This window comes from Bubalus bubalis, chromosome 18 (genome assembly GCF_019923935.1).
Source record: "Bubalus bubalis isolate 160015118507 breed Murrah chromosome 18, NDDB_SH_1, whole genome shotgun sequence".
NCBI lineage: Eukaryota > Metazoa > Chordata > Mammalia > Artiodactyla > Bovidae > Bubalus > Bubalus bubalis.
This window is the reverse complement of record NC_059174.1, coordinates 53,059,958-53,073,980: the sequence shown is the minus strand read 5'-3', so window position 1 is coordinate 53,073,980 and position 14,023 is coordinate 53,059,958. Positions and strand designations below refer to the sequence as shown.

Sequence of the window (14,023 nt, the reverse complement as noted above, 5' to 3'; positions counted from 1 at the left end):
AATGAGCCAATGAGGGAGGCGAAAAGGGGCGCGCGGGCAAAAAGGCCCGGCGTGGCCCCAGGTCCCAAAGTTCCGTGTTCCGAGCCACAGAAGTTTCTCGGGGTCTTAGAGTGGGCTCTCCCTGCCGTCATCTCCGGATGGTAGGTGGTTTGCGAACGCTGCTGTTGGGTGTGGCTTTTCTTTGTGACAATACTGTCCCTGACGCGGAACCCGAGCCGGTGGTGTCTAGCCCTATTGTCAAGTACCTGTGTGACCTTGAACAAATCTTCTCATCCTCTTCAGGGCCTCACTTATCCCTCTCTGGAAAATGGGCAGTTTCTCAAACCGACAGAAGAAAGGGTCAGAGTTTCTAAGTTATTAACTAAAGGTACCCTGGATCCCCTAGACTCAGAAGATTGTTGCACCATCTCCTCTCTCACCCCTCACTCAGCAGCCTTCCATGGCTCCTCAGTGCCCTTAGGAGAAAACCGAGACTTTTTCTGATGAGCTAGAAGACCCTGAATAGTCTAGCCTTAGGCAACATTTCCAGATGCCACTCCTATCCCCAATCCCCATTCACTGTACACCCTTCCGGGCCACCTTTCCCAAGCCCACAGCCACTACTCAATGCTAAAGTATAAATTCTTTAAAGCTCTGCTCCGGCTCCCCTCCTGGGGATAGCACGAGCTATCCCACCCTCAAAGCTTCTTGTCCTGGCAGTTAGACCCCAGCACAGCCAACAGTCACCCGAGAAGCTACAAGCTAGTATCACCTCCATTTTACAGATAAGGACACTGAGATTGGTAGAGGGCAATGCACTTGCCCAAGATCATAAAATAAGAAAGTCACAGAGCGAGAACATGAATCTGTCCCACCTTATTCCTGTGCTTTTCATTCCTTCTCTACTCTCTGTATGCTTCAGAGCCTACCCTATTGGTTAGATTTTTGATTGTTTTGAGGGCGAGGGATGCTGTAATGGATCTGAATCCTGAATTCGAATACAGCTCAGCCCTTTCCTCCTGTGTGACCTTAGCCAATTGATCATCTTCTTTGAACCTCAGTTTCATCCTCTGCAAAATGGAGATGATAACTGCCTGTTGTTTAGGATCACAGGAGAGTTTGATAAGATCATATAAGTAAAGTGACAGGGGGCCTAACACACAGTAGTTTTTATATCCTTTCCATTATAAGTACTCAAAGTGGGACAGAGTACCTAGAGTTGATGGTTGGGGCGGGGGTGGGAGGAGAGTGGGCAGCTCTCAGGAGGTTATGGGAGGACCTTAACCAGCAGGAGTAGGCAAGGAAGACTTCTTGGAGAAGGAAATGTCTGAATGAAGATCTAAAGTAAAAGTGGGAGATACCCAAGTGAGGAGGGAGGGAAGGGAGAAAGGCAGAGGGCCCAGCAAGTGCCAAAGCTTAAAAGTGGTTTTCTTCCTTTGAAAAGATTCTTTTGTGGAACTTAGGAGAGGAGTTATGACGGTGACATGGCAGGTCAGGCACACCCATGTACACATGAGTATCAACATACAATCTCTCTTTGATGTATATACACCCATGCACAATCAAGTACAGAGAATCATGTCACACAGATAAACACCAGTACACAGAACTGTAGTGTCAAACTCCTGTACGCACATCCAGAATCACAACACACAGGTACCAAAAAAAAAAAAAAAAAAATCACAATGCCTTCTACACGCAGGAACACAGAAATCCAAAGTAACGAGAAACACACATAAGGCTGAATCATTTCACCCAGACACTAATACACGCAGGAGGAATTACAACCCTCCTCATGCACAGGTCCACAGAACTATGCCACAGCGACCCACACAGAGCGAAAACATCACCAGACACACGACGTTACAGAGACCTACGTAGGAACAGTGTCACACGCAGAATCACAAATGGACACCCAGTGCTCTCACACCCCCGGCAGCAACCCTAGAGATGAGTCAACACGCAGAGCTCTGGTGCCTACCAAGGCGAGATCTTTATGGAGGTTTAGAGATTAATGGGTTTCAGAGCCAGCGTGGCTGGTCTGGTCCCCTCCCCCCGCCCCAGCCCAGCCTAGGTCACCCCCTGAGGGAGAGAGGGGTCAGATCCTTCTCCCCCCAACATAGCACCGATCTGGACAGGCCATCTCTTGATGAAATGATGAGAAGTACCTTCCAAAAAGGGGAGTGAATTGGGTGGAGAGAGTGAGGCTTTCTCCTGTGGGAGACCAAGAAGAGCACCATCGTAGAAAGAAATTTGGAGAGGGGCAGGGACACTGGGTGGCAGAGTACTGAGAAGTCCAGGCCTCCTCCCCACCCCGCGATATGTAGATTGGGCTGTGCGTGTGCCTGTGCGGCTGGGGAAGTCTCCTGGATTGTGAGGGAGCCCTGGGTTCCCCAGATACTTGGAGTTAAGTAAAGGTAAGTATATGTCTGGAGGACTGAGGTGGGAAGTGGAGGGGGGTCTGGGACAGAGAATTTTTAGGGATATGAGACTGAGAACAGAGAGGTCCATTAGCCCAAGGACCTGGGGGGTCAGGATCTGGAATGGGAAGACTTAAGACAGAGAGTAGTAATTGGAGCTAGTTGAGTTGGGTGGGAAGCCCAGAATAGAATTAGGAGGGTGCGGTCTGAAATCAAAGAGTTAGAGGTCTTAAGATTTGGAACCAGAGGAATCTACAGGGCAAGGTCCAGATTCTAAAATCAGCTGAGTTCTAGAACCACAAGAATGTGGATCTGAAATCAGAGGCAGTTGGGAGGCTGTGAGATCTAGAACTAGAGATAAAGAATAAAGACTAGAATTTGAAAAAATCTGAAGACCAAGGTCTAGAACTAGAGGGATTTGGGCAAGCTTAACCCTAGAACCCAAAGCTTAGAGCTGTAAGGTCTAGAACCAGAAATGTTGATAAAGCAAGGTCTATAATCAGAAGATGTTTGAAGGCTGAGTCCCAGGTGCAGGGTAATTTGGAGTCATAAAATGTGGAATAAGAGGGAATTGGAGATTGTAAGGTCTAGAACCAAGGGAATTTCTAGGATGAGGTCTGAAATCAGAAGACATTTAAAGCCAGTTTCTAGGACCAGAGAAGAGAGAGAAAATCAGATCTGGAATCAGAGTCTTGTAAATTGCAAGACATAGAGGTTTATATATAGTCCAGAACCAGTAAATCTCTACCTCATGGTAGAGATCATGAGGACTAGAGTGAAGGAGAACTGGAATGTGGTGTCTAGTTCAGAAAGTACTAATTACAAGCTCAAGACATAAAACTCATATCTTCCTTTTGATGGGAAAAGCAAGTCTCAAGTCTAGAGTTGAAAAGGAACAAGCTGGGCATCATGAATCAAAATGATCTAGACGTTACAGAGTCTGGATTTGGAAAGAAATGCATCAAAGATCAGGAAGAGTAGCACCAACTGAGAGCTTGGGGTTGTGAGGTACAACATCAGAGGAAATCGTTGGTCTTAACAGCTGGAATCAGCAGGAGTGGGAGCATGTGCCATTGGGAACCAGGGAGAAGTGTGGGAAGGGCTCTAGAACCAGAGGAAGGCAGAGAGTGAGTTCTAGAAGCAGAGGATTCTGGTGGTCCTGGGCCAGAGGGGGTTGGAAGTTGTGAGCCTTAGAACCAGACAGATTTGGTGACTGTAAAGAAGAAAGAGTTGGAAAGTTGAACTCCAGAATGAGAAAAAGCTGAAGACTAGGAGATCTAGAATCCCAGTGGTCTGGAGGATGGGAGAGCTAAAGCGGACCACATTGGGCATTGTGCAGTCTGGAACCAGAGATGGATGGGGGGGGGGGGGGCACACATCTAGAACCAGAGAAGGCGTGAAGTTTGTGGTCTAGAACCGGAGAATGTTGAAGGTTGTACAGTCTAGAACCAGAGATGCTGGGAGTAGCACAGTAGAACCACAGAGGGTCAAAAGCTGAGTGAGGACTCCAGAAAGCGTTGGAGGTTTTATGGTCTGGAAGCCGAGGCGGGAGGCTACACCTGTGATAGGAAAACCAGCGTTGGAGCTGGTGTCCAGATCAGGCTAGAACCAGCTGGAAGTCCAGAGTGGAGGTGTGGGCAGAGCTAGGTGGCTGCTTGGGAGACTAAGGGCTCAATGAGAAGTCATGGGGCCTGGAGGAGGATGTGGTTAGGCAGTTAGGTCTGGCCCAGAGGCCCCCATTCCCCATTGACACCTATGATGGGGGGGGGGAGATCAGAGTCCCACATTCTTATAGACAGACCCCAGGCAATTTGTAGCAATTAAAAACATACCATGAAAACAACAAAAATAAGAATGAAAGAAAGATGGATAGAAAGAAACATGAATATGATTATCAGTACACCCCAAAGCCCAGAAATACAGATCTGAACCCCAACCTCCCCCACCCCCAATTACCGAAAATAAATCCAAGAGAGTTGAAGAAAAGGATGAGGTAACCAGGATTGAGAACCTCAAGGGAAGTCCTGAGTGAAGCAGGAGGGGGCCAGGGACCCCCTCCCAGAGGTCACTGAGCTGAGACCACCCCAGAGCACCCCCAAATGGTGGGGGGCGGAAGGGTGGGGGCTGAGGTAGGCCCGAGGCGGGCAGGGGTCACCGAGACGGGAGAGGGAACCCTTCTCTGGGCGCCGCCATCCTGTGCGTTGGCTGCCGGCTTGGAGCATGGTTGACATCCTTTCTTGGGGAGGAGAAAGGAGATGAGAAGAGCACCTGACTCAGTTGGCCTGGGCCAAGCCTGCCGCTAGCTGAAAGTGGCTCCTGGGCTGGGCCGTGTCCTCGTCCGGGTAGAGAGAGAGCAGGGAGGGGCCCGGGCCTGTGGGGGAAGATGGAAGGAAAACCAATGGGGAGTTATCACCCCAACCCGTCTTCCCTCCCAGATAGTTAAAAGCCTGACCGCTGGGACTTCCCTGGTGGTCCAGTGGTTGAGAATCCACTTACCAATGTAGAGGACCTGGGTTCCACCCCTGGTTGGGGAACTAAGATCCCGCATGCTGCTCAGTGCAGCCAAAAAAAATAAAATGGCAACCCCCCCACCGCCAAACTCCTTTCCCCTCTGCGTGCACTATTTTCCCCCAGTAGCACTGTTTTTCGTTATTTCTTTGTTCTGGACTGGCTCCCTCACCTGAATGTCAGCTCTATGAGGGCAGGGAGTTCTGCCTATTTCGCTTCCAGGTGTGTCTCCAGCTCCTCGGGCAGCACCTGGCACTTACTGTGTGTTCAGTGAATATTTGTTACACGTATAAAGGAAAAGAATGAATCGAGGCACAGTGACCATGGCTAAAACGGAGGATGTGACGCAGAGTGTCCTCTGAGATGAGGCAGCAGTCAGACCCCACGGAGACTAGAGTCCAAGCTGAGGGTCTCCCTCTCTCTGAAGGGCACTAGGGAGCCTTGGAAGAGCTTTGAGCAGAGGAAGACCAGGGTCAGATTCGTGCTTTGGAAAGCTCCCTCTGGCTGATGCCTAGAGGTTTCAGGTGGAGCCATGGCTGTTGACAATGATGCTGGGAGCCTCACAGACACAGCAGCTTGTCCCGCTCTGCAGGGGAGCTCTGAAAACAGCATCACTGCAAGGGCACGCTTTCTTGAGTGTTTCTTAGGAAACCAGTCTCGGCAGCATCTCTACAAGTCCTCAGAACATCTCCTTCAAGAGTGAACTCTTACAATAGGCCCTCACAGAGGGGCTTCCCAGGTGGTGCCAATGGTTAAGAACCCGCCTGCCAAAGCAGGAGACACAGGTTCGATCCCTGGGTCGGGAAGATGCCATGGAGGAGGAAATGGTGACCCACTCCAGTATTCTTGCCTGGGAAATCCCATGGACAGAGGAGCCTGGCAGGCTACAGTCCACGGGGTCGCAGAGTCAGACACAACTGAGCGACTGAGCACACTGCCACTAACAGAGGCGGGAAACTGAGACTCCAGAGCAGAAACTATCCCAGGGCCCTAAGCTGGGAATGACCAAGGCACAATCAGACAAGGGCTTTGGGAGACCTGGGCTCCACTTCCACCTCAGCCCGTCTCCCTCAGGGCCTCTTCTTTCCTCCCACGGTGCCCCCCAACCCCCGAGAAAGCAGGAGGGGCTGTCTGTTCCCACTAAGGTCGTGTACAGGCACTGACAGCCCATCACCACCCTCAGGATCACCCCACCTTCTCTCAGCCATCTAAGGCACCTCTCACGGAAGACAGGGACCCAGGGCCCATCTACCCAGGTTGCTACTCACCCAGGGGCTCATTCAGTTCCAGGAGGTGGGTGCTGGGATCCTGCCGGCTCCCTGGGGCTGGTCCTCCTGTCAGAAGGAAGCTCTAGGGGACAGAGACAAAGCCACCATCATTACCGGCAAATCCAAGGAGGCAGGATGGTGCAGTGCTTAAGGGTACTGTGGGGGTCAGTGGCCACTTATCAGCTCTGTGACCTTGGGTGAGTTGCTGTCCCAGACATGCTCTGCGGCTCCTTCCAGAGCCTTGTTCTTCCCTTCTCCTGGGCCCCTGCAAGCTGACCTGCTCCCATGGACTCCATCGAGGTGCAGCCTTGCTGCTCCTTGTTTGTTTGGTTTTTTTTTGCTCCTTGTTTTCCCTTGGGTTTCAAGGTTTCAGCTCTTACAAGGCAGACCCTACTCTCTCAAGGATCCGGTCACCATCCCCTTGCCCTGTGCCTTCAGGCTAGAGGTGGTGTTGCTAATTCCAGGGTCTTGCCCACACTTTTACCCACAGTCCTACTAAATTCTCCTCAATACCCCATTGGAGCATGCTCTCTGTGTCCTGTCCAGACTCTGACTGATAGAGTTGTTTAACCTCTTGAGTGTAAATGTGAATAATAATAATTGGGGATTCCCTGGTGGTCCAGTGTGCTTTCATTGCTGAGGGCCCAGATTCAATCCCACAAGCTGCCTGGCATGGCCAAAAACAAATAAATAAATTTAAAGAAAAAAATTTAAGTATTACTATTCAAGAGTGGCTTTAGGGATTGAATAATTTATTCATGCTAGGCATTTTGTGCAGTCAGCATCTGGCACATGGTGGACACTCAAAAAGTAAGAAACTGTTGATATTATCAACCTTTATCAACCTGATATTATACCCTCATGTTCAAACAGCTCTGTTCAGACTGAGAATTCAGGCTTTTGTTTGGTTTTTATATGACCATTTATCAACAGCCCACTAGGGAGCAGCTAAGGGCCTGATATCATTGCATCTCATGCCAGTCCTATGGAGTGTAACTATCCCCACTCTGCAGATGAGGAGACTGAGGCTCAGAGTGGTGACATCACCCACACACCCAAGGTGTCAGAGTTACTAGGTGACAGACCTGGGATTTGAACCCAACTCAGTCTGACTCTAGTGTCTATACTCTTAAAGCTACACTAATAATCCAAGGCCAGGACAGTGCTAGATTTGCCGGGGGGTGGGGGGAAGTGGGGAGGAGGAGTGGTTCCCATGAGAGGAGAGGTTTCCTACAGATATTCACCCTTGTCATTTCTCCCCTTACTCTGCTTATTTTTTTCTTCTTAGCACTTACCACCAACTTACATCTGTTTGCAAAGCCCTTTCATACCTATCTGCCTGAGCCAGCAGATCAAGGTCCTGCCCTTGACGGGATGACTGACCATCTGACCTTCAGCCAGCCCCTGCCCCCCTTGTTTTTCCATCTCTGAAAACAGTAGGTTTAAGCCTCTCTGGTTCTGAGGGCCAGAGAATCCCACGCAACCCCACACATACCAGGCTGAGGGGAGGCAACAGGAAGTTTTCGGGTTCTAGGCTGGGGGATCGTTTGGGGGGCCTGATGCCCAGGAGCTCCACCTTCTCTGCCTCGTCTTCTGAGCTCGGGACCAGGGCCCTGGAGGGAGACAGGCAAGAATCTCAGGGCCCAGCAAACCTGGACAGGTGTGGGCCCCAGTGTGCACAAGTGAGGAGCGTCCATTCACTCCCCCAAGCACCCGTTTATTCCTTTACTAATACACCCACCAGTCCATTCATTCGTCTGTCAATACAACTTCCCATTCATCTATCCAATGACCCATCATCACTCACCCACATACCTATACAGCCTCGATCCATCTGACCTTCCATTCATCCACCTATCCATCCGTCCACCTACTATACTCACTAATTTTCTCCCTCTCTCATTTCACAAATCCTTGTTAGGTACCCACTGTATCCAGCTCCAGGCTGAGAGCCTTGGAAAATAATGAGATGTATCCATGAAAGCCTCGTAAGAGCAGTTACGAGACCACCCTGGAGACTAATGGGCTTATGCCTGCAACTTGGAAAGCAGAAACTTGAGTATTAATAATAGTGATCTAGGGGGCTTCCATGGTGTCTCAGTGGTTAAGAACCCACCTGCCAATGCAGGAGACACGGGTTCGATCCCTGGTCCGGGAAGATCCCACATGCTGCACAGCAGCTAAGCCTATGCACCACAACTATTGAGCCTGCACTCCAGGGCTCGGGAACAGCAACGACTGGAGCCCAGATGCCTAGAGTCAGGGCTACACAACAAGAGAGGCCACCCCGATGAGGTGACCAAGCTCCTCAGTGAAGAGTAGCCCCTGCTGTCTGCAACTAGAGAAAAGCCCATGCAGCAATGAAGACCCAGCATAGCCAAAAATAAAATTGTTAAAGAAAAATAATCATCTAACATCTTTGAAAGGGGGACACGGATCCTCTGAAATTATACTTGAAATCGTGTGTCGGTATGTGTATGTGTCCAGTTTCTTGGGAAGAGTTCGTGGCTTTCAACAGATTCTCAGAGGTGTTTAGGAAACTTGGTTCTGGACAGTTTCTCTGACACCATGGCAGTGTCCTCTTCACTGTGACAAAAACTGTCACTAGGAGAAGGCGATGGCACCCTACTCCAGTACTCTTGCCTGGAAAATCCCATGGACGGAGGAGCCTGGTGGGCTGCAGTCCATGGGGTCGCTAAGAGTCGGGCATGACTGAGCAACTTCACTTTCACTTTTCACTTTCATGCATTGGAGAAGGAAATGGCAAGCCACTCCAGTGTTCTTGCCTGGAGAATCCCAGGGACAGGGGAGCCTGATGGGCTGCCGTCTATGGGGTCGCACAGAGTTGGACACGACTGAAGCGACTTAGCAGCAGCAGCAGCAGGCCAGAAATACATCCTAAAGGAGAGGTTGGCTGGTGGGATGTGGATAAACAATGAGAACAGTGGAGGGAGCTTCAGAAGGAGGGCACAGCCCAGGCAAAGACATCAAGATTGAAACAAACGTGGCAAGTGCTGGGGACACCAAGGGCCTGGCTGGAGCAGAGGTCAGGGTAGGGGGAACGATGGGGGATGAGGCTGAAAGTGGGGGGCAGGAGAAAGACAGGGTCAGGGGCCTTCTCTTCACCTCCCTTTTATCTACCCCAACCAGGGATTGAACCCGCGCCCTCAGCAGTGAAAGCACAAAGTCCTAACCACTGGACTGCCAGCGAGTTCCCTCTACACTGCCTTTGTATCCCTGCTCAACTGCAGCTCACCTCTTCCGAGCCCCAACCATGGGGGAGGATGCTGAGGGATCCCCTCTGGAAGGGCTGGAGCAACTCAGCCGGGGGTCACTCCCCCAGCGGGGCAGCAGGGAGGTCTCAGGGGTTGGGGGTGACATGCCGTGGAAGCTCCGAGCACGGGGCCGGGGGACAGCCCCTGGAGGTCTGTGGTAGGCCCTGGGTAGCTGCTCGCTGGAGTTGAGCTGAAAGTCATCATCCATGGAGATGTAGGGGGCCAGCATCTCCAAATCCAGAGCATCGACGTCCTGCAGAGGGCAGGAGGCAGTTAAGAGCGTGAGCTTTGGCCTTGGGTGGACCTGGGCTGGAGTCCCAGCTCCACCACTTCAGAGTTATGTGTCTGAGGTCAAGGTTCTGAGCCTCAGTTTCCTCATCTGTAAAATGGGCAGAAGGACTCTGTGGTAGCCAGTTGCCAAGATGGCCCCCAAGGATCCTCACCTCTTGGTATTTAGGCTCTAGTTTAGTCCCCAACTACTGTGTCCAGTCAATCCTAAAAGACATCAACCCTGAATATCCACTGGAAGGACAGATGCTGAAGCTCCAACACTTTGGCCACCCGATGCAAAGAGCCGACTTATTGGAAAAGACCCTGATGCTGGGAAAGATTGAAGGCAGGAAAAGGGGGGCAACAGAGAATAAAATGGTTGGATGGCATTACCAACTCAATGGACATGAATGTGAGCACACTCTGGGAAATAGGAAGCCTGGCGTACTGCAGTCCATGGGGTCACAAAGAGTCAGACGCAACTTAGTGATTGAACAATATCAAAGACCTTAGAAAGACAAAAGGTGGTGTCTGGAATATCCTTAGTCTGACAAAAGGTACTCTCGAGTTTAAGGATGTACCTCGTAGGTCTTCTCAATCAAATGATAGAACTTCTATTAAACTTCAGAGCTCTGTCACTCAGCCATCTCAACAGAAGCCTGAAGTAGAGGGGTTTATCTCAGAGATTAGTGGGTATGGCTTTTGTCTAGTGGAGTGAACTCCAAAGACACTTTCATGAACAGAAGCATTGGCAGCTTGGACTGAAACGGAAAGGGATGGTACAAAATGAAAAGGGACCTTTGGACCATCAAAACTCTAAGCAGAAAGCAGGTTACAAAAACCACTCAGCTGCAAACACATGCTATCTTTTTCGGAAAAAGGAAGGAGGACAGTGAATTGCCAAGAGCCCAAAGGGTGGAGCCAAGAGCCATGGAGAAAAACTACTAGGAAATAGTAGGAATGAGTTCTGATCCAGGAACTTTTTTTAGGTTTTTTTTTTTTTTTCAATTGAAGGATAATTGGTTTACAATATTGTGTTGGTTTCTGCCATACACCAACATGACAAGGGACTTTAGATATTTGCCCAGATGGATTTCAGAACTGCTATGGATCAGTGACCCAAGTGCTCTCCTTCCCCCCACTTTTTTGAATAGGAGTATTTTGGCAGTTATTCTACGCCTGTCCCATCACTGGATGTTGGGAATGTGGATGGCAGACAACTTGTCTCTCTAGTTCAGAGGCCAGCAGATTGAGAGGAACTGTATTTGAGGTGCTCAGCCACACCCAGACCTGACTGGAGTGATGAGATTCTGGACTTAAAATTGATGTTGTAATGGGAAGAGACTTCGGGGGGCCTTGGGAGGGGTGAGTGTACCTTGTGTGAGGGAGAGACATGAATCATTGGGGGTCCCAAGATCATGCCTTCTGGCGTTCCCACTTGTTTGTGACTGCCTTCCACACTGTGCCACGGTTGGTCTGTCTGACCAATACAATATAGCAGAAGTGATGGGATGTCACTTCTGAGATTAGGATATAAACGACCACAACTTCTGTCTTGGGTTCACTCAGATTACTTGCCTCGGGGGAAGCCAGCTGGCGTGCTGTGAGGATGCTTAGGCAGCCTCTGTACAGGCCCACATGGTGAGGAACTGAGGCCTCCAGCCAAAGCCATGAGGGCCTGCAGCCAGCCAGCAACCCCGTGCGTGAATTTGGAAGTGGATCCTCTAGCCCCACATGGCTGTAGCCCTGACTGAGAACTTGATTTCAACCTCGTGAAAGACTTAGACAAAACCATCCAGCTAAGCTGCTTCCAGATTTCTAATTCTTAGAAACCGTGCAGCGTAACAAATGTTTGCTTTAAGGTACTGAGTTTTGGGGTAATGTGTTACAAAGTGATAGCCAGCTAATACATCACGCCACTGCCATTTATCTCTCCAGACCACCAATCATCCAAACACTTTCCATCTACCATCCATCCAACAGTCTGTCTATCCAGCAACCCATCCATCCATCCGGATACCTAAGCATTACCCAACCATCTCTCTACTATCGCCCACCTAGTGAATTCAGTGATCCATCCCTCTATTCATTAACCACTCCACCATCCCTCTCTAAAGCTTAGATATGTCACCTAGACCCAGAGGTAAAGACCACTCCTTCCACGCCAGCCCTTACCTGAGCGATATCTAGGTCTGTCTCCACTGTCTGCAGGTCTTTCCCAGAGGCCAGGACTTTGTGTGCATTCTCCACGTCCACAAAGAGATCATCTGGGAGATCAGCCTGCGGGGACAGAGTAGAGACTCAAGGAAATCTTGGGCCTGGGAGATGTTGGCAGTAAGGCAGTCTAAAACATTTGAGCTTGGGCTAGAAGTGAGGGTCAGTTGTCAGACAGCTGGGACACCAAGCGAGTCAAACAGCAAATATGGGTTTCTGAACCTGGGTGTGCAAAAGTCTGAGTGCCTGGGTATAGATTGACAGGGCACACATTGGAGGTTCAAAAGACCGAAGTCTGAGGCCAAGATACTCGGGCCCTGGCGGGTTAAAGATCTTGGAGTCTGGGGGGAAAAAATGCCGAGTCCAGTTGTCCCAAGGGTAAAGGTGAGGTCAAAGGTCACAGTCTGTTTCCCTGGTGGAGAGAAGATATTCTGGGGGGTCATGAAGGTGGGGATAAGGAAAGTCAAGACTAGATAATATGGACCCCTGAGTCAAAGGTCAGCTTTCTGGACTCTTAAGTAAAAACAGTAACCATTATGGTCTGTTGAAGTCTTTACCAAGTGCTTGTCATGAATGATATCACTGAACCCTTGCCATAACTAATGAGGTGGCTATGTGCTACTATCCTAATTTTACAGGTGAGGAAACCGAGGCCCCACTTGTCCAGGGTAACACAGCTCTACGTGGCAGAATCAGGGTTTGAATCCAGGTTTGAGTAATCTAAAACATCAGGCATTCTTGTCTCTGTGAGGTCAAAATTCAGAGAACCCAGGACTTCCCTAGCGGTGCAGTGGTTAAGACTCCATGCTTCCACTACAGGGGGTGCAGGTTCAATCCCTGGTCAGGGAACTAAGATCCCACTTGCCGTGTGGCGCAGCCACAAAGTAAAAATTAAAAAAACAAAATTCAGATGTTTAGTCACAAGCAATGAGGGGTTACCCCTGCCAGTCCCAAACATCCTACACTTTGATCCAGATAACAGTTGAAAGAATCTGGAATCTACATCTTAAAGGAACCCCAACTCCATCTCATCCCCAACCTTTCCACTCCACAGAGGGAGAAACTGATGCCCAGAGAAAAGCAGGGTTCAAGCCAAAGACCCAAAAGCCTGGATCCTGAGGGCTGAAGTGGAGGGAATGCTTACCGGAAGAGGACTCTGGGGGCGCCGCGTGGCTGGGGGTGCACTGGGGGTAGCAGCTACTGAAGTCCCGTCCAGGATTGGTGCCAGGAGGCGACGGAGGTCAGGGCTACAGAACCGACGGGGGTCAGCGGCCAGGGCGGCCTCACTCAGGGCAGGGGGGTGCAGGAAAGCCAGGATCCGGGGACCAGAGGTGTCTGCAGAACACATCAAGATGGATAGGACACCAGAGGGTCACTCAGGGCTGAGGGCAGAGACTTCTGCCCACCTCAGGGAGCAGAGCTGATGATGTAATCAGTATGGACCCCATTCACAGCGTTGGGAGCTGAGTGCTGGAGAAGACATGCAGGGCCCGGTGCCATCCCTTCAGTGGCCCTGAAGGGACCTAGGGGAGGGGCCCACACGGAGCGGGGGCACACAGTAGATAGGAACAGTAGCAACTGCCCAGTCGTGGGGACGTGTTTTAATATTTCAGATTGACACAGCTGGATGGGGGCACAAAATTAACCTGATTCTCCAGTAGCACAGAACAGCCTTTGGCCATTTGGCTCTGGTGGAGGGAGGGTGAGTGGGCATGTTGGGGGAGGAAGCTGGCCTAAGACCCTCAGGGAGGTTCTATGGACCCTGGAGGTCAAGATGTGGTCCTGAGCCAATTCTAAGTCAGAAATGGAAAGGGTGTGGGTGACCTCATACCACACCCAGGAGCATGGGTTGCTAGCAACCCTCTGCAGATGGTGAAGCCCTAAAGAACAGTCAGGGAGGGAAACTCATTTATCCAGGATTGGAGGGGGAGGGTGATGCTATTAACCAGGAGAGAAGGAAGAGGTAAAAAGAAGCCAGATGTGGAAGAGTCTAGACTATTGGAAGCCAAAGTATAGTGAAGTGGGAACAGGGAACAAATTGAAAGTGGGGACAGTTGGGAGTCACAGCAGGATTCAGAGCACAGGACAA

At 50.4% G+C, this 14,023-nt stretch overlaps 1 protein-coding gene across 6 annotated transcripts in view; it reads right to left on the bottom strand.

The window, feature by feature from the left end:
- Positions 1–1,948: 1,948 nt before the first annotated feature.
- Positions 1,949–14,023, bottom strand: part of HIF3A (hypoxia inducible factor 3 subunit alpha) — a 32,223-nt gene continuing 20,148 nt past the window's right edge. For 5 of the 6 annotated variants that reach the window (XM_006067473.4, XM_025269357.3, XM_025269356.3 and 2 more), the window contains 6 exons: positions 13,079–13,269; positions 11,896–12,000; positions 9,432–9,703; positions 7,671–7,788; positions 6,176–6,257; positions 1,949–4,770 (listed from right to left, as the gene is read on the bottom strand). In XM_006067473.4, the coding sequence (XP_006067535.3) occupies positions 4,673–4,770; positions 6,176–6,257; positions 7,671–7,788; positions 9,432–9,703; positions 11,896–12,000; positions 13,079–13,269 (866 nt within the window). In that variant the 3' untranslated portion in view covers positions 1,949–4,672. The remainder of the gene's footprint in view (positions 4,771–6,175; positions 6,258–7,670; positions 7,789–9,431; positions 9,704–11,895; positions 12,001–13,078; positions 13,270–14,023) is intronic. The other variant, XM_025269359.3, reaches the window with a different exon arrangement.